We start from the raw sequence: 26,612 nt of genomic DNA on the forward strand, positions 1-26,612 counted from the left end.
CCCACCCACCCTGTGATCGCCTCTTGCAGGGGCAGGGCGCGGGGGGCTTCCCAGGCCCGGGTTTGGCTGCAGCCCCCTCCAGGCCGCCCCGCGGAGGGGCAGGGCCCGGCCCCCGCTCCCCCGTCTCGCACCGGGCTCGGGGCAGGGGGCGGCGGCCGCGACCCCCCCGGGGAGCCCCGCGGTGCCGGGGGCAGCGGGGCCGGGCCGCAGCCACGGCGCCGGCCGGGCAGGGTGAGGCTGCGGCGGAGGCTCCAGTTCGGGGAGCCGCAGGTAGGCGGCGGCCTCTGGTGCTTTTCCCAGGTTGGCGGAGGCTGCGCCCCCCCCTCTCCCCTCCTCTCTCCCCAGCTCTCGCTTTCCGGGTCGGGAGTTTGGTGCGCTCAGAAAAGTGCCTGCAACGGCGCCGGGGTTCCCCAGGTGGGGTTGCTCCGGGCTTTTCTCTCTCCTCCTCCTCCTCCTCTTCCTCCTCCCCTCCCTCTCTTTCTCTCCGGCCGCTTTCCCTCCTTTGTGGCCGCATCCAGGACTCCTCTCCCCCCCCTCCCACGCTTCCTCCTCCCGCCCCGATCTCCACTTTCGGGGGGGGACAGCCCCGGGCCCTTTCCTGTCTCCCTGCCGCCGGGCGGAGCGGGAGCGGTGCCGGCACCCCCCGCACATGGGCTCCGTGCGGGGCTCCCCCTGCGCCGGGGCGGCTCCGGCTCCCCGCCGGCCCCGGCTGGCGTAGCGCGCCCGCCCTGATTCATTTGTTGTTGTTGTCGTCCTCCCTCCCTCCCTCCCTCCTTCCCTCCCTCCCTCCCTCTCCTCTTTTTCGGAACTTTTTCGGCAGGCTCTCAGCGCCGGGGACGCTTCTCCCTCCTTTCCCCCCCCCCGCTCTGCTTTGCCCGCCGCCCCCCGGCCGCGATGCCGTTCCCCCTGCGGACCCTGGAGCCGCTGAAGCTGTGCAGGTTGGAGGAGGCCGGCGGCGACGGCTCGGAGCGGGGCGGCCCGGGGCCGGGGGACCCCCCCGGGGCTGCCGAGGGGGGCGGCCGGGGCCGCCGGGGCGCGGTGCCGCTGTTCGGGGCGCTGGAGCAGGTCAGCTCCTACGCGCTGGTGTCGCTGCTCATGCAGCTCTCCGACCTCTCCCGCTGCGCCGGGGACATCTTCGGAGGGATCCTGAGCGAGGCGGACTCGCTGTGCCACCGCAACGCCCGGCTCCAGCGCCGCCTGGGCGCCCTGGAGGCGCTGCTCGCCCGCCTCGACCACCGCAAAGTCAAGATCCGTGAGTGAGCCTCGGGGAGAGGGGGGCCTGCGGGGTGGGGGGGACGGGGGCTGAGGGCGCTGCGGTCTGGCAGTGCCTGTGCCTGGTGAAATCTCAGCCCTGAATCCTCAGCTCTGAAATCTCAGCCCCCAAATCTCAGCCCCGGGACATCCAGGGGGCTGTCAGCGCTCCCCACACCACGAGATGCCCCCAGGTTTACCCCACCGTGCTGATAGGGGTTTGTGCTAGATTCGGGGCAGCCGGGCTCCTGACAGCTCAGCCCTGCTGCCCCATTAGCTCTTGTGTGTGTGCACGGGGAGAGCCGGGGGAAGGCAAGGCTGGATGTGGTTTCCAGCTGCCTGTGCGTCTCCGCTCTCCTGAGCTCCCGCTGTGCTGCGTGCAGGCTGGTCCCGAGTTTGTAGCTGCAACTTTGTGCGGAGCACAGACAGCAAGGTCCAGGCGTGGCCTTGCGTCCTGACACAGCGACACTTCGGGGAGGTTTTTCTTAAGTTCCCTCATCGGCCTGAAAATTGTCCCTCAGGGGTGACTGTGCAGCTGCACGTGGCTACAGAAAGTTTTTTCCCCAGCTTGGTCAGACTAGGGAGAAAGGATCATGCAGAAGTTGGATCTGCTACACGTAGTTTTGTTGGTGCATGTCCCGGCTCTCCACAGAGTAAGTGCAAGAGTAGTTTCAGCCTCAGCTTAGCTGTCTCAGTGTGCTGGAAACAGTCACAGATCACAGAAGGTGCGTAAGGTGTAAGCCTAGACTACACGGGCTTGATGCCCCGAGACCACTGATGGGCTTCATCTCAGTGGAAGTAGAAAGCCTGCTTTGTGCATGGCAAACTTGCCAACAAATTTGGTAATGAAGGCCTTTCTTAGATGAGGTTCAAAGAATATGGACCCAGTATGGGTAACTTACCTGTTTCATTGCAGAATTATTCCTTACGCTATTCCTTGTGGTGTACTTCAGTCAATTCCCCCCTGCTTCCAAAGGAGGAAACTGTCATCACTCTTACCAAAAGGCTGTTTCTGTGGTTAGTAAGCTTTTGGCTAAAGTTTTGTGATAGCATGTTTGACTTCTTGGTGCTTCATGAGTGCTTGCCAAACTCAAGGAGCTTTTCCTTCTCACCAAGACAGATATATTCTTTTCTGCTAGTGTTATGTTAGCATGGCATGGCATAGCATGGTGCATTCAGACTTAAAATACAAATGTTTTCCTGCTGGAGATACCTGCAGTAAAGTGCTCTATTACATCGACGCCCTGATGTAAAGCAGAATTTATTTATCTCTGTGTTTAAATAGGGAGCTTATTGCAATGAAGTGATGCAACATATCTAAAGGGAAGAATGAAATGAGGCTCGTGCTGTACTGTACAAACCCTGACATTTTGTATGTGTCAGACATTTGGTTATTGTATTCTCTCTTGGTCATCATTTGGCACAAGTTACATGTTTGCTACTTATTTTTTATTATTATTTTTATAACTCAGTTCTTTGAGCTAAGCTTGTTATTGTTTTTAATTTGATGATTTTTCCTCTTGTCATGGCAGTTGCCAAAACTGGGTGCAGTTCTTACGTTTGGCTTTCCCTGCTTGGTTTTAAATTCTTTGGTAGTCTCTGCTGTCAAACTTCATTTCACTACTTAACAGTTGCGTTGCTGCTGCTAATATTTACTTTTCAAAGAAATCATTAATTTTAAATTACGTTGATAAATGAGATGTTTCTAACCTTTTTTAAATTGCTTGAAATACAGCCTTCTTGCAAAGCCAGATTACTTGTGTATCAGTCCCAAGGAATTGATACGTAGGCTACCCATGTTGACATGAAGTTGCACGTAAAGATATGTCAGTCCTCTTGTTGCATGCTTTCTTCGTGTTGTAATCGGGCCAAGGGGACAGGGCAGCATGAGTTGTAGTTACCAGGGTGAAGTCCTCTGTGATGGCAGCCATCAAGGTTTCTCTTCAGATTTAACCCCATTGCTGGCTTTAAAGGGAAATATCTCCAAAATAACAAGAATGGTTTAATTATGCTGGCTTTATTTGGGAACAAAGGCAAGTGTGTTTTGTTTTGTTTTTTTTTTTTTTCTTCCACTTCTGAAGGTACAGAAGGTTCATGGAGGAAACTGCTGGAGTAGGACTGTAAGAGGAACAAGGGTTGTAAATGAATTAAGCTACTTTTCCATTTAACAGATGCTTGCTCGTGAATGTTTTCTTGTGGAGGGAAAATATTAACTGTTGGACCTCTGGTGGCACACAGACAGGCGAAACACAACATTGTATCAGATGATTTAAATATCCTGGTCTGGCTTTCAGGATGAAGGGGTAGGATGTTGTACACCTGCTTTTCAAATCATGGGTAATTTCCACTTGCAGAAATGTTTTCTGCTCTCTTTGTGTGGCCCAGACAATAATTTCCTCTTGGAAACAAAGCTTCTTGGGTGATCCCAGCACGATCTTTTATGGAAAGGACCAGGGAACAGGCAAACTTCAAATATGGGTCAAGAAAACTTTGCCTATGGTGGGTTGTTCTGTGCAGTCAGGAACACTACTTGACTGTCGGGCTCTATCATGTCCTTGCATACATGTAGGATCCATATCCTCCTAGATGCTGCTGTCAGATGTATGTTACTACATATGAGGCTCTTAGGAGTCAATTATGTCTTGAACGATCCCTGCTGTTTCTCTTCTGTTATGAGCTCTTTGACATGCTTTAGTGAAAGCGTTGAAGTACATCCCCTCGCTCCGCCACATGCAGGAAAACCTTCTGGTTTCACAGTCTGGCTGATAATGTCCAATGGTGCAGCGGGCGCTGCATGCTTGCCACCTTTACAAGGGGGAAACTTCCTCATCTGTCAATACTAGCTGGATTTCTGTAATGCCTGTCAACTGGGAGGCCTGTTTTGCAGGTGTTTTATACTGGTGTGCTGCATGCTATCAGATAGTTTAGTTTCACATATGCTGTAGGATATTGAAGGTAACTTTCGGTTGTATGGGATCTCAGCGATGGTTGCTTTTTCTAGGGTCCACCATTGGTGATGGGGTTTGCTGGAAAGGTTCGGCTGTCTGTGGTTTCATTTGGCTGTCTTAACCTTTACATCTGTGGTGGCAGAGAAGCCTCTGTTTATGACCCATGACTTAGAGACTTGTGCCTGACTCCCTCTGGCAATTAGGGGATATTTGTAAGGCCATTTGGTGAAATGCTTTCCTGACACTTATTTGAGCTTTGCATGAAATTGAAGTGCCGCATGCAGTGCTTGTGAGCTGACTTCAAGTGCAGTAGCCTCATCTAGAGAATTAATCAGATTCAGTAGATTTTCGACACTCTTTCATCAGGTTTTCATTAAGTTTGTGTGCATTGCGTGGTGCTTTGTTGTATGTTTCCAGCACACAGTCACCACAGGATGGTTTGCGCCATGGAGCTTGCCTAACAGCTTTTCATTTTCTAGGCACTGTGCATCTGTATTTGTGACCTAGCATTAAATGATGTAGTTTTCATCACTTTCCATTCTTAAATGTCAGGGTGGGTGAGGACAAGTGCTGCTTTGAAGTGATCAGAGCTCATCAAAAGGTGTATGATGGCAGCAGAGAAACCTGGCGTGAATTACAGGGTCTGCTTTTGGGAAACGCTGTGAGGCTTTAAACAGTCATTGTTTCTACAGTGAACACTGAAGGATGTTTTTTCCATTAACGTGTGTCTTTCACCATCAGCAAATATTTATGCAAAAATTAATATTGCTGCTCTTTTCTCTGAGTCCTAATGGTCTGACAGACTGGAAGGCTGTCCCTTCCCTCTTCTATGCCATTTATTTTTAGTCGTTCTGAAGAGATGTTTTCAGAGAAATGCTGGGAGGTTAACCTAATGACAACTTCTGGTTCGGTTTCGCCAGTAGTAGGATAGGGTTTGGCCAGTTGTACCTCCTCTCCTAACAAGAAGAAACTGATCCTGTGGGAGGGAGGAAATGCTACCTCCTAATTAGTGTTGTTGTTTAAAATCCTTCGGTGTTTGCTTTTAAAGGCACAGAGCATACTCATTTGATGTTCATGCGGAAAGTGTATGCATATGTATATGTTTTTTCATGTCTAAGCACATTAATGAAAGAGAGTGGGGGGGATGGGGAGCATGGCTTTCCATTTGTCTGCATGATGTAAGGACAATCCAGTTTACACTTCATCTCCTGCTATTTTGTTTAGTAAGTATTTTCCACTCTTTGTGTGTAAGGCAGTCCTGGAGCACATTTCCTGCTTTAGCTGAACAGGAAGCTTTATTCAGCTTATTCCTAGGGAAACCCCTCCTCCATCCCTAGCCACCAAAAGTGAACGTTATTCAGGACAGTACCGGCAGCAGGCAGGAGATGAACCGTCTGGCTGACTTTCTGGGCTTTCCGTAGCTTCTACTGTAAGGAAAGTGGGTACAAGATGTCCATCATCTTTGAAGAGCAAGAAGAAACCTTCTTTAGAAAACCCAACCAGAAAGAAAGAAAGAAAAAAAAAAAAGAAAGAGAGAAAGGAGGAGAGAAAAAAAAATCACAAACCATGTCGTGCTGAAGCTTTAGCAAAAAAGGACTGACTTTCATCTGAAAAGTTCAGCTCTAACATACGACTATTTGGGTATTTGGGAGCTGCTGTTCAGCTATGATACTCTACAGATGCTTCAGGTGACCATGCACTGTGGTGCTTTTCTCCTCTCTGTAGCTGTGAAATACGAAGATTCAGCAGCAACTTGAAGCCATGTTAAACAGTTAATTGCTAAATTCGCCTAAGAAGAAGAAAAGGAATTTTCTCTTTTACCCTGTTGTAATTATTCAGATTGCTTCTGAGCAGCAATATAACTCTTCTTTTATTTAGCTAGTGCAAGACTAATTATCTGTGGAAATTCAACCTGATCCAAAAGTAGATTTCATTTGAAATAAGCAGGAAGAAAGCCTGAGTTAGAAAAAGATTTCCCATGGGGACCGTGGGCCAAGTCGCTGTCCTGCTGAGTGGCAAAGCTCCAGTTGAATTCAGTTTGATGAGGATTTGGCTTGCTGTTTTGAAAACAGTTGACACTCTTTGGCTGAAATTTAGAGCTGCTTTGTGTGTTGCTCAGAACCTATTATGCAACACCTATGAAGATTTATTTCTGTAGATCTTACGATTGGCTTGATCATTCAGGAAAACGGTGTTTGGGAGAGGTAGTTAATGAATTAAACATACTTGTATTTGGTTGTTTTTAATTAGGATCTATTTTGAACGTTCCTAAATATTTAAGGAAACAATAAAATGTCCTCAGAAGTTTCTCTTCCTATCCACATTGGCACAATCTCAGCTTGGTTCAGTGAGAGCTAGTAATCTTGGTCTTGTGGGCTTCTCTCCTAAGCTGCTAATATGAAGTTCCTGCAGAAGAGGCATTTTTTTGGGTGAACCTATTAACAAACATAAAACAACACATGGAAGCCACTGAAATTCCTCAAAACCTCTGCCTTGGAGTTGAAACCAGCCTTTTAGGAGTGGAGATTTAAGTGAGTTTTCCATAGAGGATGGGGAGCAGATGATGCCACATGTGCAGAGTGATTCTGAAGCACTTGGTGCCATGGCAGCCATGGGATGCAGCACTTAACCTTTCTAAGGCCAGGTCCACCTTGGTAATTCATACTCAGGGAGAGGATTACTTGCCTTGGGGAGAAAAAGAGGAAGGGAGAGGTAGCAGTATGGTTATGCTTGGCGTTTTGAAATCCTATTTTTCTGAAACTGCTTTGACTGCCGCCCCTGTGGAGCTGGTGTTCACGCAGTACAAGCAGAAAGGGAGATTGAGAAATAGGAGGAATTTAAAAATGCACATCGAAGGCTTGGCAATTATGCAAAGTCACAGTTTCTTCTGTAGTCGTAAACTAGTTATCAGAAGAGAAGATCAAAGCTGTCCATCCTAACAGTTAACGAGATCAATTAAACATGGTAATTAAATGTTGTTCTTGGCTGCAGGTTTGATATGAAATCTGCTGATTGGATGGCGGTACCAGAGAGCCCGGGTGACATGCCACTTAAGAGACTGGAAAAAAAAATATCTCGGTACCTGTGGGTTAAGCCCTGCTTAATGTGGGTGGACTTGGCAAGTTGTTTGTATTTATATCGGACCGTGTTTTAGTTGGGCAGGGCTTCTTCTAGCTGCAGGCTGTCGTGTTTTTTTTCTTTGTCATTTGGGAGTTACAGCGCTTTATGTTAAGTCGTTTTTATTTATTTATTTATTGGTCTCTTGTCCTTTAATCAGCAGGGTACATATGAGATTTCCTTGCCCTTTGACAATTAAGAGTAGTTAGAATATGAGCATTTAAGGCCCTGCTTAATGTGGTTTAGCTTGCGTCACCTTGCAATCTCGAGGCAGAGTAGTTATGCCTGCAGAGAGTCAGCGCAGAGTAATTACTTTGCCATAACTCCTCTGGGCAATTTCCCCATGAGAGACACTGGTCTACGTGTTTTTATTTTTTTTTAGGTTAAGGCCTGTTTTATTTTTCTTCATCCTTTTCTGTAGCAGTCCAGGCTTCTGACCCCACACGTACTCTGTGGAGCTGCCCATCCTGCTCCTGGTGTGGATGCTGTGTGATGGCCATCCTGCCCCTCGCAGGCCATACCATACCTGATAAAACAGGCTGCCTGGCATCTCCTCATCCTGACATACAGCACTCTGCATGTCCAGTAGTTGGGAGGGTTTGGGTGGAAGAGACAGAGACAAATGGGGTGAGATTTGGTGGAGCTTCTGGCTTTCTCGTGACAACCCTGCCTCAGCCCGCCATTTTGTACCCCTGGCTGTTTGCCCCAGCATAAGGCCTTCCCAGCTGGGGCAGTCTTAATCCTGTCTGAACCTGTCCCTTCAGTGATCGAACCATTTCATTGTGCTGGGTTTCAAGCGTTTAAAAAATAAAATATCTGGAAGCAATAGCCCCATGAAGATCTGATCTGTCTCTTCTAAAGCCTGTGCCTGCATTCCTGGCAGCAAGCTTCAGGCCTCAGCACATTGCTGCGGTGCAAAGGTCTTGAGATCTTGATAATAACAACTGGAATTTTGTTGTTTTTTCCTTTTTTTTTTTTTTTCTTTCAGCTGCCTGAAGAGTTGGTATTCAGTTCCTACTTACACATAAAAATTCATCTGAAGGCTTCCTATGAACTAAATTTTTAATGCTTCCCTCCCAAACACAGAGACACCTGCTGCTCTCCTATCATAGTATAAATCAAGAGCAAACCATTTACACCATTACAGCGGTAGAAGTAGGGATATCCAGGTATTACTTGAAATAAGAAGCTCAAAGGAATTCACTTTAATTTAGCTCTGTGGCTGAGTTCTTGTAACTTTTGAGCTTAAATGACATTTTCATGTTTCAGTGTGTTTAATTTCCCTAATCTGCATGTGAGCAGCAGGCCTGTTTTAATCTGGAATTTAATATCTTGACGAGTGGACCTGTTAAGTTAGTTGATTGGATGTTCTTTTTACTGTAATCAGGCTTTAGTCTAAGTAAATTTTGATTAAGATTGTAATTTTTTAAGTGACTTAGCTCCCACATTTCAGACGTTTGGACTATGGCAGATGCCTCCTGAAGTAAATTGGAACTATGGATGCTTACCATATTTGAAAATTTGAGCCACTTAATTTTTCTACTAGCAATAAATACTAATGTGAGTTATAATGGAAAAACTATAAAGTAGGGATTCCAATCATACTGAGTAATAGTGACCGTGTTTCTTTTTTTTTTCTCTTTTTTTTTTTTTTCTTTTTCCCCTTTTTTTTCCTGGCTGAATTGCCAAGTGGAAAATGAATACAAGAGGCTTCTACACGTGAACATTTTCTCTTCATTCCTCCCAATTTTTTTTTTTCCTTTCCTAATCAAAATGCTGGCTACAGAAGAGCTCTCATCAACTTCTAAGTGGTGAGATAAATATTGCCATGCATTGGCTTACTACATATATTATTCTAGGTCAGTTGTCACATTGATAAGCTTTCCCAACAGTTCGGGGTTGAGTAAGAAAGCAAGCTTAGCCATTCTTCTAGCAAAGGGACATCTGTCTTCTGTTTTCTACTTTGGCGAGTTTTGGCTTTTGGCAACAGATGGAGTTCTCTTATGGGAAGCTCAGCAGGACCTGAGAGGGGTGCTTTGTAGGTTATCTCTAGTGGCACCTTTTGTTCCTATTGTATGGGAGGAGAGAGCTCCGAAGTGAAGGGTGTTGGCTTTCCCTGCCTATTAAATATATAGTTGGTGCTAAATAACTGAATCTGTTTGAATGGCTTGAAAATGGCCTGAAAAACCAAGTGAAGTTTGACTAATGCAGAATCTTTAAGTGTTAAAAATCAAACTGCAAAATGTTAGCCACGTGCTTCTTAGAGCTGTTTGAAAATGTTGAATTAGAAAGAAGGAAGCAAACTACCAGCAAATGGGAACGAGCTCTTACAAAGTTTAAGTAAAGCATTTATTTTTATTAGGTGCGGCATGTGATTTTCAATTTCGAAGAAATGTAGGACATGCAAAGGTTGCTTGATTACACAGCAAGATCTGCCTACCTTCCCCTCGCTCCCTCCTTCTCTCCCCCTTCTGGACCTGTTGCAAATAAAATAAATTTTCCTGATTTTTTATTTATTTATTTATTATTATTATTCCAGTATATGAGGTACCCAGTGAAAATGTCCAAGGATCTAAATTTCAAGAAATAGTCACTCTGTAAGATTGAAATGTATGTTAATGAATACACAAAAAATAGTGCAACGAAGTATATAGTTATAGTCTGTCTGACACTATTGTGATTTGTAGTGTTGGAAAGATAGAGGCCATGTATTGTGCAGCAGAGGAACAACATCTGCAGTCTGGGAACTTAAACATTTTATATATGAGAAAGAACTTACTAAGCTGTGCTTGTCCTGGATGTGCAAGGTGTGCTGCTGCAGCCCTGCCTCCACACTCCCAAAAATCCCCTGCAGCATCATGTAGGGTTGACCTCGTCCTGGGGAGGCAAGCGCTGATCCTAACAATGGTGGTTTGAGTAAACAGATTATTGCAGCTGATTTTGAAATTATAGTGACAGTTATAATTATATCATAATTATAATAGATGGTATGCAGGGTTGTAATCGATAATCATCCTCTTTCCTCAGGAAAGGGAGGAAAGCTGGAGAAATGAGGTGAACGTGAGGCAAGTCTCCCGCCCTGCTCTGTCTCGGTGGCCATCAGTGGTCCAGGGCCATTCAGCAGAACGTCCCCTGCGTGGAGCAGAGGGACGCTGTGCTTGTCCTGAGGGACAGTGAAGCTGCAGTGTCAGCCTTCTTACCAATTTCCTTAAAACATGAGAAAGTATTTGTGTAGCGCAGCCACAACACGGATTTAGCTGTGAGCATAAGGCTCTCTGCCCTGAAAGAGCATAGTCTTAACAAAGCAAGCTAGAAGATGTCAATTCAGTGAAGTGTGGTTTGAAAAGACTTGGGTTGAAGAAACCAACATTTCAAAATAGTTATGGGCCTTCTTGAGGTCTAGAGGAAGAGCAGGTAATTAGAAATCCGCTGAGTGTTTGCCTGAGGCAAGGAATGCCACGAAAATGCAGAGCTCTTGGTGTTTCTTTAGTTTGTCAAGTTACAAAAGCCTCTGTTTGTTCTGTATCTGCTACAGAGACACCATGTCTATTTGACCGTAAGGAAGACCAAAGCTGTCTGCAGTGCTCGTTATCTGGCCTGCTCCCACTCGTTGCTGAGGCTGGCTCGAATTCTGTAACTCGTGATGACCCCTCTGAAAAGCGTGGTATATGGGTTGGGAGGGCGTGCGCTATGAGACATGTTGTTCTGGCCCTGTTGCTCTCCGAGAGCATGTTCTCCTCCTCTCCCTTCCCTTTTCCCAGCACACACAATACTGTAGATTTTTCCTTACTGACCATTTTGTTGCTGTTAGTAACCTTGCTGGCAAGTTTTGAAACTTGCTGCAGTCTGGAAATTGCTACAGTTTGTCAACAGTAGGATGGGGAGTACATAGTTTAGCTTTCTACGTAATGTACTGCAGGTTAATGCATCAAATACTTGAATGATTTAAATACATTATGTAGTACAACTGGTAGAAAAATGAATTAGGTCACAATGGACAAAAGCATGTCTTCATTTGAACTCATGTCAGCTTGGCATGTTCATGCCTGGTTGGTTTTGTCACTAGTTATGTCTATACATATAAAATATTTTTCATTTATATTATTATTAGTGGCTTATAAAAATAAATGTGAATACTTCGCCAGAAGTGGGAAGGCACCTCTAGAGATCATCTAGTCCAACCCTCTACTCACAGTAGGCTCAGCTTGAGCTGGATGCTAAAGGCTGTGTCCTGCTGGATTTTGATTATCTCCAAGGGTGGAGTGTCCACAACCTATCTGTGCAACCTGTGTCAGTGTTTGATCACCCTCTCAGTAACAAAGTTTTTTTTCTTCTGTTTGAGTGGAATTTCTTGTATTTCAGTCTGTGGCAATTGCCTCTTGCCAAAGTAGTATAAACAGGAGTGCTCGTAGACTCTTCCTTCCTATAAGGTTGGCCAAGAGGTGTGGTGATTTGTCCACCCAGGATAGGCAACCCAAACAAGAGAGATGGAGTACTCTGGCCTTAGGTAAATGTCTTAACACATTTGTTGGGTACGGGAAAGTATTAGTTAATCAAGTAGCAAAGCTGGCAGCCAAAAATCACATAATTATTTACAGGAGGACTTACGACCTTGCAGTGCTTCTGTGGAATAACTTTAATAGTCTCAGCAAAAATGCCTACTGCTTTTGTTGAAGGACAAGATAATAAACTTGTTAACGAGAAGGATGGAAACTACCTCCAGTGGAGATAGTGGAAGCTATTTCCGCTGTCTCACCTTACAGTTGGCAATGTCTCTTTCAGAGTGGAAAGCATTTGGTGTTTGCAGGAGGTGTCCTGAACAACCCTTATGCGTGCCCAAGAATTTCAGTACCAGCTTCCTTTTCGAAATTGTCACAAAGATTCTTGGCTAGGTTTTTGGAAACTGTCTAGGATCTAGGTTACATTAAAACAATAGCCTTTTTTTGCTTGTCACCAGCAGCTTTGTTAAGCAGGTTAGAAAGGATACCGTATAGTTCTCTTCTTCATCTTGCTGGGGACAAGCAAGAGAACTCCATTGAGAATTACAGAAAACACCTTTTTCATCTTCCACAGCAGAAGTAGTTTGAATAAAGTAGCCCTTCAGTAGCCTCAGTTGCAGTTAATGAATGTACTTTCCTACCCTTCCCCTAACCAAGCACCCTTTCAGGGTGAGTTAATTGGCAGGACTTTGAACACATGATGGTGCTTTAAGTGAAACCTGTGATTTAAGGGCTAAATAAAAGCTGTTGGAGAAAAAATTACTTATTTTTAAATGTTTCTTTTTTTTTTTTTTTACTTAGACTCCAGGATTATCTGGTACTTTACATAAAATATTACTTACACACACAATGGTAAACTATTATTATACTTTTTTTTTTTCCCCGAGGAAAGTTCATAAACTCTAGTTAAAGTATCCAAATTCACATGGAGGAAGCCAAACTGGCATTTGATAAAGCTATATTTAAAACTCTTGGCAGGACTTTTGCCATATGAAAGATATTATGTGTAAGTTCTTGGAATAAAACTTCAAATTTGAGATGTCAATTCAAAAGACTATCAGATCATCCTAAAATTAAGAGATTCAGATACTGCATCACCATTTTGCATCAGAATTCTCTTGTCCTACACTCTCCTTGAATTGTACATGTACACTGATTTTTGTTACAGCACCTCTGGGAAATATGCAGTGGATAAGCTTGCCATTTCAGGTATTTGGCACCTCTGTTGCTTTCTACTGTGAAACCTTGCAGAAATGGGGTTCATTGAGAAGTCTGGCTGTAAATACTTGAGCATAATGAAGGTTGTTTTTTGTTTTTTTTCCCCTATTGTGTATTTAAGGAGAATAGTCATAGCCTCTGGAATACATCCTGTTTTCTCTGCTGCTGTGAAACAATTGATGTTTGTAATGTCTTCTACATTTCTTTCTTTTGCTAAGGCCACCAGCACCCTGGACTTCTCAAAGCCAACGTCTTGAGTTTTTAACCAAGCTTTGTTAAGATTTGTAATGAGTATGTTATAAGAGCTGGACAGCAGAGGTGAGGTGAGCGGTGTTGGGCCTGGTGCTGTGGACTTCTGCCAGGGGTCTGGGGTATCCTGGGATCAGAAAGTGGGTATTATGGGTGTCTGTGCTGCCATAATTATTTGATGTTGCCTTTGCTTTTTTATTTTTTATTTTTCTTCTGCAGATGGAGAGGGTAAAGTGGGTAGACCAGAAGGCACAAATTGAGAAGGATGGATTGAAAAGAAAAAAGATTAGCATGGGAGGCAGACGACAGTCCCATTGAATTAACGAGGTTCTGTCCTCTGCAGCCACCTTGCAGCCAAGTTAGATTAGTGTGTATGTTTTGCCGTTGCCAGGTTTTTTGACAGGCTTTTGTTTATAAAACCCAGATGAATGGGAGGGGCAAAAGTACCACTTGTTTTGTTTTGCTGGAGGGAATTTTAGAGAAAAAAAAAAAGTCAAAAATCTGCAATAGATAAAATGTCATGGGTGAGATCCTATGAAGAGTGTTGATGCTTAGGGTGCTCAGGGTTGCCAGCATCCCTATGAGACCTCTAATAATGACCAGCTCTCTTGTACTGTAAGCTTTTAGGATCTTCTATAATATAATGATTTTGGGAATAGTCTCCATAGCCTCTCTGAATACCTGATGTTTTGCTGAATTGGGCTGATTTTGAAAACTAAGACAACTTGAATGAACAATGAAAATAATTGCATTATTCCCTGTAATATTCCATAGATTTTGAAATACAAGGCATTGTTCATCATCCCAGTGTTACATGAAATTAATACTTTATTATCATCATAACGTTTCATTTAGGTCCACTGAAGAAGTTCACCACATCAATAACTTTGATAATGATCAATATTAGGATGGCCCAAAGCTGCCTCGGGTTACCTGTTCACCTGTTCATATGCCCAAAGACACTCTCTGTGACACTGTGATTAATACTCGCTCCTTCAAATCCAGCATGTGCTGGCAGCCCTCTCACTAGCCTGTTGATTAATTTCTGTGCTGAAATCTTTCCTTCTGCTTCAACAGTCCTCAAAAGCCTCTCTCAAAAATCCCCGCTTTGATTAATTCTAGAAACCCTTTGCAAACAAAATGAAGGATGTTTTTACTACAGAAACTGATTAAGGATTATAATGTACACATGCCTTATGAAGTAATTTCGGTATGTCTGAGAATTTCTGTGGACAGGGTCAAAAGCTTTTTGACTTCAGTTAAGTAAATTTCACAAAAAGAAGTATATGTGATATCCCTAGTGATTAATAGCTCTCAAATACTTACTCCAGCTGAGTTATGCAATATGAATCTCTGAAGAATTCACAGTAAAAAGTTTGTGAATGGTAGACGTGAATGTCTGCAGTGGCTTTTGAAATTTTATATGTGGAAAGTGCTAATGGGAAAAATATTTTGCATAGCACCTAAGGTAAGGACAGAGTCCAGGATTTTTTGAGGCCTTGAGTTTTAGTCCCACTGATTTAATACTTTGAGGCTTTGCTATAAATTGTTCCTCATGCTTCTGGCAGAATAAAAGTTGAAAGAATTCAAGGAAATTAGATTAAGGTTGAGAAGTAAAAAATAACAAATGTAAAGGTGCGTAGCTCGTTCTAACTGCTGCATGTAAAAATATGTTATAATATACTTCAGATTGTATGATAGGGTACTATTTCTGAGTACCTCAATATGGATTTTTTTTTTGGCAGCATGATGATTAACACTTACATCAGTCCTGAATCTTTCAGTGCTTTTCGCTTGCAACCCAGAAATTGGAAATGAACAGACAGGTACGGAAAAAATCTTTCCAATAGTTTCTCTGGTCTGACCATGAAGAAGTTTTCAGCATGATCAGAAAGCTCAAGTGAAATTTGAAGGTTTATGGCATCTCTACAAGTCCCCGAAGATCATAGAAGAAGTTAGAAATTTTGGGGGGGTTGGCCTAAAATGGAAGTTGTGGCTGTGTGTGCTTCCCTAGGTGGTTGAAGGTAGAGCAGGTTCCTTCTTGTCCTGGAGCACTGGGGCTGGAGTTCACTTGGGATATCCGGCGTCGTTTGGCTGCGGGGTGCAGGAGAGGAGCAAAATCAACAGTTTCAGGAGTTAGGCGGAAAGGAAATATAGTAAAACGCTTGTTGTGGTAGAGGAAAACATACCTGAACACATGCTAGAGTGAGATCTCCAATCCAGATAGGCATCCAGCCTGTGCTTATCTTGCCTGTGTTGTTCCCCCTCACTGCTACCTCAGAAAAAGCTTTGAATGATGAGGCTGGTGGGGCTCTCTCTTTGCTCCAGGCTGCCTGCATTGCCATGGTCGTGTCCCCTTCTGCTTGTCCATCACTCACAGGTCAATGTCTTGTCTGGTACCACACAACCATGGTTTCTGCCCGGTTTATATGGTGGCTTTCAGGTCTCAACATCCTGTGTCCAGCAGCTGTGCCCCTACTTTCAGTTACCGGCCGAAAAGCTGCAACCCAGACAGACTTGTCCCGTACTGAGTGCGGCTGCCTATTTTGCTGGAGCTGTGCTCTGCCTGGTGGTACAGGCCGCTTCATGCAGTAGTGTGAGATTTTGTTAGAGACAGGAATTGTTTCCAGTCAGAGCCACAGCACAGACCTCCAGACACTGTGCTAATGGGGCTTGGATGATTATTAGAAATAAAAAGAAGAGAATGTAGGAATGCAGTGCGGTGTCTTTGTTTTGCTGAGGGCAGCCGCACCTGCAGACAGTCATGCATGGCAGCGCTGTCATTTCTGTTGCAGGGGAAGATGGATCTTTTGCAGCGGTGCAGCTGGTGACCAGCAGCTTCTTGCTCTGGTGTTTTACTTGGTCCGTATCAGAACCTGCTGATTATATGTGCAGAAGAGTAATGAGAAGCAAGGAAGAAATTTCACTGTAGTTGAAGCCGTGCAGTAGCGGTGGTTACAGTGGTCTCAAAAATCAGGTCAACACTTTGAAAGAGGTGTGGATTTCAGACTGTCTCTCAATATCAAAAAGAGGAAGCAAATGTTGTACAGAACTGGATTTTATAAAGTCCTATTTTATTTATTTATTTATTTATTTTGTTATGCTGAGGAAAGACACTTTACCCCACACTTGCATTCATTTAAAAGGCTATTTCCTTTTTGCTGTTCTGTCTCGGTGTGTGTGCATACCAAAACATGAGGAAATGACAAAACAAAGTGCTAAGGTGACTCCACAGGACAGGCACAATCACTGGCTGGCACAGAGGCGGTGAAGCACATGTGTAGGGCATCTGGCAGCTCCTGGCAAGCAAATGTGCTGAACAACTTGAGGAAGCATGGCCAAGTGCTGCCATGTGCGGCTGCTGCCAGTTAATGTGAGTTAATATAAGTTCGAGCAGCCCCAGGTTACAGTGGCACTTGAGAGAAAACCATCAAATGGGAGCCAGTTCTGGTACTGTCTTGGCCAGCTCTCCATCACTTTATGACCGCATGGTGTTGGCACTGCCTTTCTCCACCTCTTCAAAGCCAGTGGCAACAGTTTAAAAAAGGTATCCTATTCCAAAATAAATGTGCACATGCAGATTTGCTGAGAATTAGCACAAAGTGTGAAATGAAAAGAGGTTACTTGTTTTGGTGTACGTTGGTGTGTAGTTTAACTTTCTGTAACCATTCCCAAAGGATATACTAAATAATGAAATATTAAACATAAGGCCTCATTTTCTTTAATAAATGGCTTTGAATAAAATGTTCTGAACTATTCTGTAAACTCTGTAGAGTGACTAGCGGCATGAACATGTTTTCAGTATTTTTGTTCAGCTTACAGATTGATAGACCACTGTTTAAAATGATTCCCTGTTTGTAAGTGCATTAAGCTAAAACACATTTTTTCAAATACCATTTGAAAGTCAATATTGTCTTAAGATCAGCTCTATAGCAGTGATGCTTTTAGGGTTTCTTTAAACAAACAAACAAAGAAATAATAACAAAATAAAAAAATTCTCCTGCTCAACTCATTGCTTAAAATACAGCAATTCCCCCAACAGAAAATATTTTAAAACATTATTTTTAGCTCAAAAGTAACAAATACATTAAAAAAAATAATAATTGAGATTCACTAGCCTTCTTCTCACCTGCCTGTTACCTATAAGTTTGTGTGGCCTGGTCTCCTGTATGGAGTCATTGCTATTATTGCTAGCTGAGATCTGTTCTTGGTAATGTAATTCCCCACAGTAATGCTTTTTTATTTATTAAACCCTGAATGTCAACTCTGCACCATGTGTTTATGATGAGAGTGAGGTTTTTCAACCATAGGCATTACTCTAATTTACATGCCTGGAACTTCACTCTTCATAATCTTCTGTGGTACTTGTTCTTATTCTTGTAATAATGGAAGTGCAGCTGAATAGTTATGAAGTAGTGTGAGTATTTTGAAATTCTTCCATTTTGTGGACAGCACCTGGATAGTCGCAGTTTGCTCCACCTTGGTGCCTCCCAGTCTGACCAGAGACATCCTGCTCACTGCCGAGGGGTGTCCAGCTCATCCAGCTGGCACTGGGGCTGCCCACCCAACTCACCCCTATTTATTAATTACTCGTTCACTGAGGATCGTGCTGCTGTGGCATCTGTTCGTCATTATACCTTATTGAAAAATAAGCCACTAGGAAGAATATATGAGGGAGAAAGAGAGTGTGGTATCAGTTTAGAGCAGAGAGTTGATAACAAATGCTGTAGTTCAGGTTTCTTTGCTGACATGGAAGCCTTGTACTTTCATACAAACAATGTACATTGCTTTCATCACTTGTTAAATGAAGTCTGTGCCTGCTGCTTGCAGGTGCTTTGATTGTTTTTAGTTTATGCATGTATCAGTGGAAAGCTTTGACAATTCTTGGGTTTTCTTTTTTTATCCCTTAGCCTGTGATATCTCCCCCCACCAAGACATGGTTGTTATCTGGCTGTTCTGTGGATGGCTTTTCTCTTTGTTTTCTGAGGCAAAGTGACACAGAGAACACTGAGAGGCTCTGACAATGCAGAGGCTGGAGCCTGCATTGAATCAAGGCTGTGGGAGGTGGCACCAGCTGCTCCCTGGGACAAGGTTGGGAGCTGTCACTGCGCTGGTGTCAGCAGCTTCCCTTCAACAAGGTGATGGGGTCGAGCTGGGATTTTTAGAACAGTAACAAACAGAATCTGTGTCATGATTGTGAGATAGCTTCATACTTCAACTCTCACTGTTTTGACCTAAAATAGGTTGGATATGATTGCTGCCTGTTCCCAAACAGAATCATTTTTTCACACAGTAATATATGAATAGGCCTTCCTTGCCTGATGCGATGCAAGAGTGACAGAGCCAAGTACAGTGTGTGTGCCTAGCTGCTGGAGTGGTGCTCTGCATAAAACTGCAATATAATTCAATCTATGATGTCTTACCTTTCAGGACAGCTTCTCTGTCTTTTCAGCAAGTTTCAGCCACCGGAGCATGTAGTTGATCAGAGAAATAAGCAAAGCTGAGATAACTATGGAAAGAACCTGGCAGGAACTTTGGCATTGCTTACTGTAAAAGCATACATGCATAACTATGTCCTTGGGAGGATGTTACGACATGCAGTTTCAACTTGATGTCCAGCAACTTACCTTGCAAGCTAAACCTGAAGGCTTAAGCTCAGCTGATACCTCCCTCCTTGACTTTTTAATTCTTTAAGGACAACTATAGGTAGCTTTTATTTAGTGGTCTCTTCAGGCTGAAGCCTGTTAGCATGCACAAGCTTCAGACACTGGGCTGGTGTGAAATAGCAACACTTTCTATTCCTCCTGTTGAAGCTAAGGTCATGGCACCAGAAAACATGAAATTAGGGAAGAAGCCTCCTAGGCTTTGTAGCTTAGGAGTTAGGGCACTTTGTTGGTTTTGCTTAATGTGGGGTTTGGTCAGTGCTCCAGGATTTTTTTCTACTTCAGTCCAGTGATGTTTTTCATGTCTTTAATAATAATACCAACTGTTATTAATAAAAGGTTCTGTGTATCCAATTCTGGGTTCTCAGTTCCATGTAGTTTATAAATCTAATTCCTTTACCTAGATAGCCAAGTATTTTTGGCATGCCAAAATGGAAAACTTTACTTCCCATGTTTCTCAATACATCCCCTCTCTTTTGCTGTCTCTTTTTTTTTTGTCTGTATGGACTGGAATTTTCTATTAGCTGAAATTCCTGTTTCTTTCACACACCTTGGGTACTCATTAGTTTTACCTATTGAAATTGATGCCAGACCTGTGTAGCTTGATCTACTGCTGCAATTAAATGCAAATCAAACCAGTTTTGCTCAACGTTAGTCTGCATTACAACTCAGTGATTAAAAATGCCCAGTGTCTTGAAAAACCTGAGTCACTGAACTTCTCAGCCTGGTACAGCAGTCTGTGACTTACATGGCAGGGGCAGAAAGCAGCTGATTTTGAGTTCAGAGCACAGCCTGCCAGATCCTAAATATGTAGGAGACACAATATTAGCCTTTCCTCTTTGTGGCTTATTTCATAGATATGGAAAAGGGCCTTTTAGAAGGCCATTCATAAATGGTGTGTTTCATGCAACCAGAAACTAGTGCTAATGTCCAAGCAGACAGGCCTGCATTTTTTGCATTTTTTTTTTTTCTCTTTTTTCTTTTTTTTTTTTTTTTTTGCTGGAAACTCAGAGCTTTTAGGACTTCCCATAACCCTGCTTTCCCAGCAGCTGGGGCGGGAGGGCTGCTTCCCCGTGTTCAGCCCTGCCTAGCTCTTCTTACATTCATTGGTTTCTCATCTCCTTTTGCATTAAGATGAAGTTTCCTCTTCCTGCTTGATGGTTGTTTCTTTAATTTCCTTTTTTCTTCCCTTGCACATCTCTATCCTGTTTTCCCTTGTTCTATACATTTCCCTTTATTATTGATGCTTCCTAAAAAGCTCTTGTGTTCTGGAAATGTTCTGGTTGTAACAGTCATGACCTTTAAAATTAGCTTTTTTTTGGTGATGTGCACATGGTGCCTGATTTTGAATTTCTCCTTGGGGTGGGGAGTGTGTTACTGCTCCGCACACTTGCCCTGTACGGTGTTTGTAAGCACAGCTACAGGTACAATTTAGTTCTCAGCACTGTGTGATACCTAGTAGATGTGCTGGAATGAGCAGGCGTATTGCTACTGATGGTGGGTAGCTATTTACCACCCAGTGTACAGTTATTGCCTAGTTGCTTCTCATCAGTGTTGTTTTTTATCCGATTCCACCTCTATGCATGTGTTCATTTCTAATGCTAGTCTTAAAAAGTTTGGGAACTGCCTTAAGATTGTCAAGCTGGTGACACTCGCGGGTTGTCTATCTGGGATGCTTGATTTATGATCACATTATGGAACTTCGTCTACCCACATGAAGTAGGCATTTCTCAAAATCGGCCCCAACACAGAATCCAAACACAGTGTTTAAGTTTTCACTTTGTTTTCAGTGTCTCCAATAAAAAACTGCTCATTCAAAGGGAATGTTTAAAATTCGTGATGTTTGTATTTCTTGTCCCTGATGCCTTTGTCATATGTAACATGGATCCTGCATGCCTAGATTGTAGTTTGTCAGCAATCAAGTTAGAGTCAGCATTTCTGGGATTTTAGCATTGTGTGGACTTTTTTGGTACCAGCGTCATCAATGCACAGTAAATCTTTTGACTTCTCTTGGGTAAGTGTGAATTTACCATAACCAGCTGGTCTGTAATTATTAGTCACAGTACCAGCGAGCAAACTGATCAAATGTTGCCTCCATGAAAGCTGAGATGAGTGGCTAGCTAGCATTGTAGTGTTTTTCACCTTTAATGATTTGTGTTGGATATGAACCAGTGTTCCAATATTTGGACCTTGGTCAAACCGTGTCAAAACCCTTGGCTTTTGTGAGGTGCATTTGTGGCCTGCCCACAGCCACTGCTAAGGAAGGAAGAGTGATACAGGTTTCACAGTGACAGCAGTATTTTTGGCCTTTCACCTGTAAGTAGAGTCTCATGTTGCAGTGCAGAACCAAAATGCAAAGAGCTCTGGTTTGGGGGCTCAGGCTTTTGACCTTCTCTGTAGCCTTCTGGGTAGATCAAAAGTACAAGTGGTGGCATTTTGTAAGAAGAAAACACACTCTCTCTTGTAAACTTGTGTATGCAGACAGTGTTGTCTAGTTGGTTGAGCACTGGAGTATGATTGACAAGTCTTGAACTTTAATTAGAGCTCTACCAATGTTCCTCCACAGAAACAGGGATAAACTCTGCCTGCATCCCTACATTCACCGAGAGATCTGATTCAAGTGAGCTAATAGGAAGCATCGAACAATTCAGTGAAGAGTGCATTCCTTCGGCGCTTCCTGTTGAAACCAAGGCCTCTCTCCATTTCCTATTTTAGCCTTGCTACTGTTACTAATCCCATCTAAGCCTGTGTTCTGTGACTCTGAGTTTTGTGATCCAGCTGAAAGCTAAGCTAGGAGGAGGAGGAGGAGGAGGCTGGTGCATCCTCTGCAGGGGCAGTTTCCTGCCTTGCGCTTCCCTTTGGCTGCTCGAAATTTAAGTCATGGGGGAGTTAAGTCATGGCAGTGGGGGAGGATCGAGGCCACACTTTTTTATCAGTAATGCTGAATTCAGCTGAGTGTGGGGCTTTGGCTGCTTCCTTTGCCACTGCATGCCTCACCATGCCCCAAATCAGGGGCTTAAATACAGGAAGCAAGGGGAGTAAAGCCAGAGCCTCTGTCCTGCTCGGGTCCTTGCATCCTGGACTCCTCTTTGGTGGTAACCTGTGAAGGCAGCGAGCTGGGGGGTTGTGGCAGAGGCATGGGCAGAGGCCCTGGTGGAGCAGCAGGAAGCCTGAAGGGAAGGAGGCATCCAGGTGGGAGCAGAGATAGCCATAAGTAACAGTGGGGTCGGTCCGGCACCGGGGCGCCAGCCTGGGAGTGCTGGAAGGGGACAGCAGCGGGAAGCCTAAAAGGGAGCAGATATAAGTGGCAAAAGGGGGAGGAGGAAGGAGAGAGAGAGTGTGTGTGTGTTTGTTCTCAAACAAGCAGAAAAAATGCCTGGAGATGGAATTAGAGGGACTGGCAGAGGCTTAGAGCCTGGTTGAGATGGTGCCGGGGTGTCAGCTGCCGTGCTTGTGTGAGTGGGAATTGGTGTCCTTGGTGCCAGACCTGGTACTCGCAGAGTATGTCAGAGGTCTTTGGTTTAGGCTTCGGAATGTGGCATTTAAGTAAAAGCAAATGTTCTGCTCTGCCCGAGGATGTCTCCTGCTAGCAGAGGATTTCTGTGCTACCCTTTCAGTTCATGATCGTGCCTGAGGTTGTATAGATTCCTGCAGCAGAGTGTAAAACCAGAATATAATCTGTTCACACTGAAACATTTGCTTCCTGATCCTTCTGAAGGACCAGCTTCCCAAGACTGAAATATAATAATGATTATTTCAGCATGCCCAACCTTGCTTATTGCCCTTTCCCAGTAACAGTTGCTGTGTGTTTCTAGAGGAATACCCATTCATGTTTTTCTGAATTTGCATCTTCTTACCAAAGTATAGGTTGAATCTGTTGTACAAAATAATGAACGTGATTGAGAGGGAAGGGAAGGGAAGAGAAGAGAAGGGAAGGCCCTCTCTAGTGCATTGTCTGGGGAAGTCTCATGCAGCTTGTCTTTGGAGGATGTTTTCTCCACTTTCAGTTGCTATGTGAAATGCACTAACTCCAGAAAACTGTAATTGGTGATCTCAGGGGAGGTCAAATATAGAAATTATACTTAACCATATGACATGAGTCCACTTAAAAGCCAACAGAAATAGAACTCAGCCACAAATAATATAATGCTGCAGTAGTAATAAGAGACTGTATTCTTTTTTTTTTTTTCCTTTTATGTTCGTCCCTGCATACAATCCTGGTAGATTGGTTTTGGGAATCAACCTTGTACAGCTTCAGATGAAGCGTTCTCTGAGGGAGAGCAGTAGTTTTTACCACAACAGTTCACTGCAGGGTGTGCTTAGAAGACCACAGGGTTCCTCTTCTGCCCCGCCAGGGCGTCTGACTTAAGAAAACTGATTTGCAATCCCTTTGTAGAATTCAGATTCATCATGTACAATCAACTGAAACTTTTCCAATGAAAAGGAAGCTTGCTTCTGGATATTTTTGCAGTAATTGGACTAATACTGCATGCATACAAAATAAAGCAAACTCATAAATAAAGATATAATCACTGAAATTACCTGCTTCAAGTGTCAATACTTCAATACAACCTGCTTCAATAAATGCTTCAAGGGTCTCAAGTTTGGGTTCACGTGAGCAGTGTTATGGGCAGGACATTCAGGTTGGGAGATCTTAGTGAATGGCTGAGAAAACTACACAAACCAGTGCCATGAGTCCTGTTTTTGTACTCAATTCTTACATCTCTGGACTTTCTGCCATGGAATTTTTTTTAAAAACACCAGTTAAATAAATTTGACTATTCATTTGTAGAGTGGTAGGTCCTCCTGTGTAGATGGGAGAAAATTTTGGAAAATGTAACATATTGGATAAGAGAGAAAATGTTTTTTGTTTTTCAGTGAATGTTGCACTTTGCCGTGCTTCAGAAATAAGGATCACAAAAATCCGTAGTCACGGTGTGGTCAACAGTCTCGGTGCCTGTTTTGAACAGGAGCTTTGCATAGTCTGGTTCCCTTGGAAAAGGACTTGACGTGCTCCTTCAGGGCTGTCTTCTGTCTTGGGGGATGGACTTACAAACTGTGAAGATTTACAAGCACGTGTTGAAGAGCTGCAGAATATCTGGTTTCACAGGCTTTCCTCCTATACCGAAAATAACGTTTCTGTGTGCTGTGTAAGCAATGAGTGGTGGTGGAGATGTGTTGTGTCTGCGGCGGGGAGGTGGATTGAAAGCTGAGAAGCTGCTGCTTGACAGCGAGGGTTTCCCTGCTTTCTGTCAAGTTGTCTGCAGTTATTTGCCTACCTGTTTATTTTTTTTTTCTGCTCACAGCCTGACAGTCATGAATTTCAGTCATTTTGCAGTGGGAAATTTGACTGCCCAAGGGGCTGGGGTTTGTGCATTATGGGCTTTGGGCCCTGTGCACAACGTTAAATTGAACAAGACACATCTGCACATCTGCCTGTCTGCTGCTCTGTCAGCCTGCAGAGCGCGGGGCTAGGGAGCACAAGGCACCCCCGCAGCAGGGGAAGAGCAGGGGGAGGCAGAAGTGCAAAAAATGCTAAGTCCGTGCCTGAGCGTAGAGGCTGCTTTCTGCTGTGAACTTTTGTACCCGCAGAGCTCTTGGATTCAGCGTGGCCAGTGGGAGCAGTCAGGTCAAGAGCCGTGTTCGTGACAGCCAGGCACAGGCGGCTGGGGGAAGAGCTGCAAGAGCAAGGGGAACCAACACAAATTGGAAACACATCAGTTTCTCGAGTTCTTGCGAACTGCAGAATCACAGAATAATTTTAGCTTCAAAAAGGCATTTGGAGTTGAGCTGGTGCTTTTTGCAAGCTGGGATGACCTTTGCCGTTCTTAAACTGCTGCTCACTGTGAGAACAGAGGGGAGGCAGGAGATGAAAACTGAGCAGAGTTCTTGTGCCTGCCAGTGAATCATCTACCACTTCCCACCTCTGGTGGGAAAACAGTAACTAAGAGAGCAAAGTTGGGAAGACCCTGGAAAAAATTAAGCATGGATGAGGCAAAGAAACGACAAAATCTTGAATGTAGAATGGTGGCAGTATGGGCATGGCATGTGAAGTTCCTTTTTTTTTTTTTTTTTCCCAAGTTCAATTGAAGCTTTAGTTTGTGGTGAGATGGTTTTTAAAATGCTGACATTATCAAGGATTGACAGTACAAGCCAGTCAGATGCATCATGTGGATTGGAAAGTGTTAAACAAAGCACACAATAACTTTATTATTATTGTTTCTAAATTCATCTTCTTGGTGAAATTCTCTTTTTCTTTCAATTCTCATTTTGGGTTTACTGTATGAAAAACTCTGGCTTGATGGGTTACAAATGTTTTCATGCAAGCATATTAGCTTTTAGGTTGGTACGTAAGCTGCTTTTTTGAAAAATAAGAAAGTAAATAAGCTTGTAAAATAGTGTATTGAAAACAAAAAAAAAGTCTTTTTTGCATATAGACAGATCTGATTCATCAGAAAGCATCAAGATAATTGTCACGATTTTCATTTTAAAAGGAAACCAAGAAATCTTGGCACAAGTGTAAAACTTTCTGTTGCTATACTGGCCTGTTGCCTGGAGCTAAATATTTGCCTCATGAATTTTCCTTTCCCTATCAGGAACAGGAAGCAATGTTACAAATGAAATGCATTAAGGTTTGTAAGTGATGCCTGTTATTCAAAAAAAGGAAAGATGCCGTACATGTTATACCATTATAAATGAGATGCAACGAGGGATAGGTTTTTCTGGCTGAATTTTGTATGGTCATTTATTTTTCATCATTTAAGTACTTCCTGATGTGGAGGTATTGTACCTTCCTGCTGGAAATCTCCTTCATCTAGATAACTACATATTAGAGTCAATTTTAGTTGCACAATTTCAGGCACTGTCAAGACATGTAGATGTATTTTCCTTTTCTACTGGGGATGTAGTAGAGGATGAGCAATTGATTCCTGTTCTCTTCTCTCAGTGGTAGGCCAGCGGGCTACATGGATACAGTTGATGATATGCTGAATGGTTCTCTAAACTTACAGCATCACATTTCTTTCTCCAGCTTGGTGGGCTGTTTTTTGTTTGTTTGTGACAAAGGTGATATTGCCAGTATTGATTGTCTGTATAGCCTACGCAATCTACTCCGTGCATGGAAAATAATAGCAATATTTAACAGTAGTAAATCATTCAAGCATCCTTGATGAATCTTCAAGGCAGATTGCTTTTTGCCCGTGTTCTGCTTTCTAAGTAACAATAGCCTTATTTATAGTATTAAAGGGCAAAATTAAATGTCAAAATAAATTAGCCAAGCTTAATTATTAACATTTAATTTATTTAATTAAAAGCCAAGACTTTTATTTTATTATGCAGAGGTTTTTTTTTTGTTGTTGTTGTTTTGTTTTGTTTTTGATACTGTCTGCATCCCTGATGTGAGGGAAGTTGCTTTTCCCCCAGTCTCTTTCCAGGGACATCATATTGTCTGACGTTCAATTGTTTCCCTTCCATAACATACAGTAAAGTAAGATTTCTGATCTCCAGTACACTTACATATTTTGTTCTTTTTTATAATTAATTCTCATTAGTTTTCCTTTCATTTTGGCCCTGGCATGCAGCTGTGAAAAGGCTTCCCTTCTTAGCAAAGGATACCTGGCATTAACTGTTCACTGCATGTATCATTACCACATATTTATAGTTCTTGA

The 26,612-nt window shown here is 43.4% G+C and overlaps 1 protein-coding gene across 5 annotated transcripts in view; it reads left to right on the forward strand.

Moving 5' to 3' along the window:
- Window positions 1-849: 849 nt before the first annotated feature.
- The window catches only part of NHSL1 (NHS like 1), a 162,933-nt gene continuing 137,170 nt past the window's right edge, over window positions 850-26,612 (forward strand). For 4 of the 5 annotated variants that reach the window (XM_027454448.3, XM_027454449.3, XM_027454450.3 and 1 more), the window contains exon 1: window positions 850-1,252. In XM_027454448.3, coding sequence (XP_027310249.3) covers window positions 895-1,252 — 358 coding nt within the window. In that variant the 5' untranslated portion in view covers window positions 850-894. The remainder of the gene's footprint in view (window positions 1,253-26,612) is intronic. The other variant, XM_072035973.1, reaches the window with a different exon arrangement.

This window comes from Anas platyrhynchos, chromosome 3, assembly GCF_047663525.1.
Source record: "Anas platyrhynchos isolate ZD024472 breed Pekin duck chromosome 3, IASCAAS_PekinDuck_T2T, whole genome shotgun sequence".
Taxonomy (NCBI): domain Eukaryota; kingdom Metazoa; phylum Chordata; class Aves; order Anseriformes; family Anatidae; genus Anas; species Anas platyrhynchos.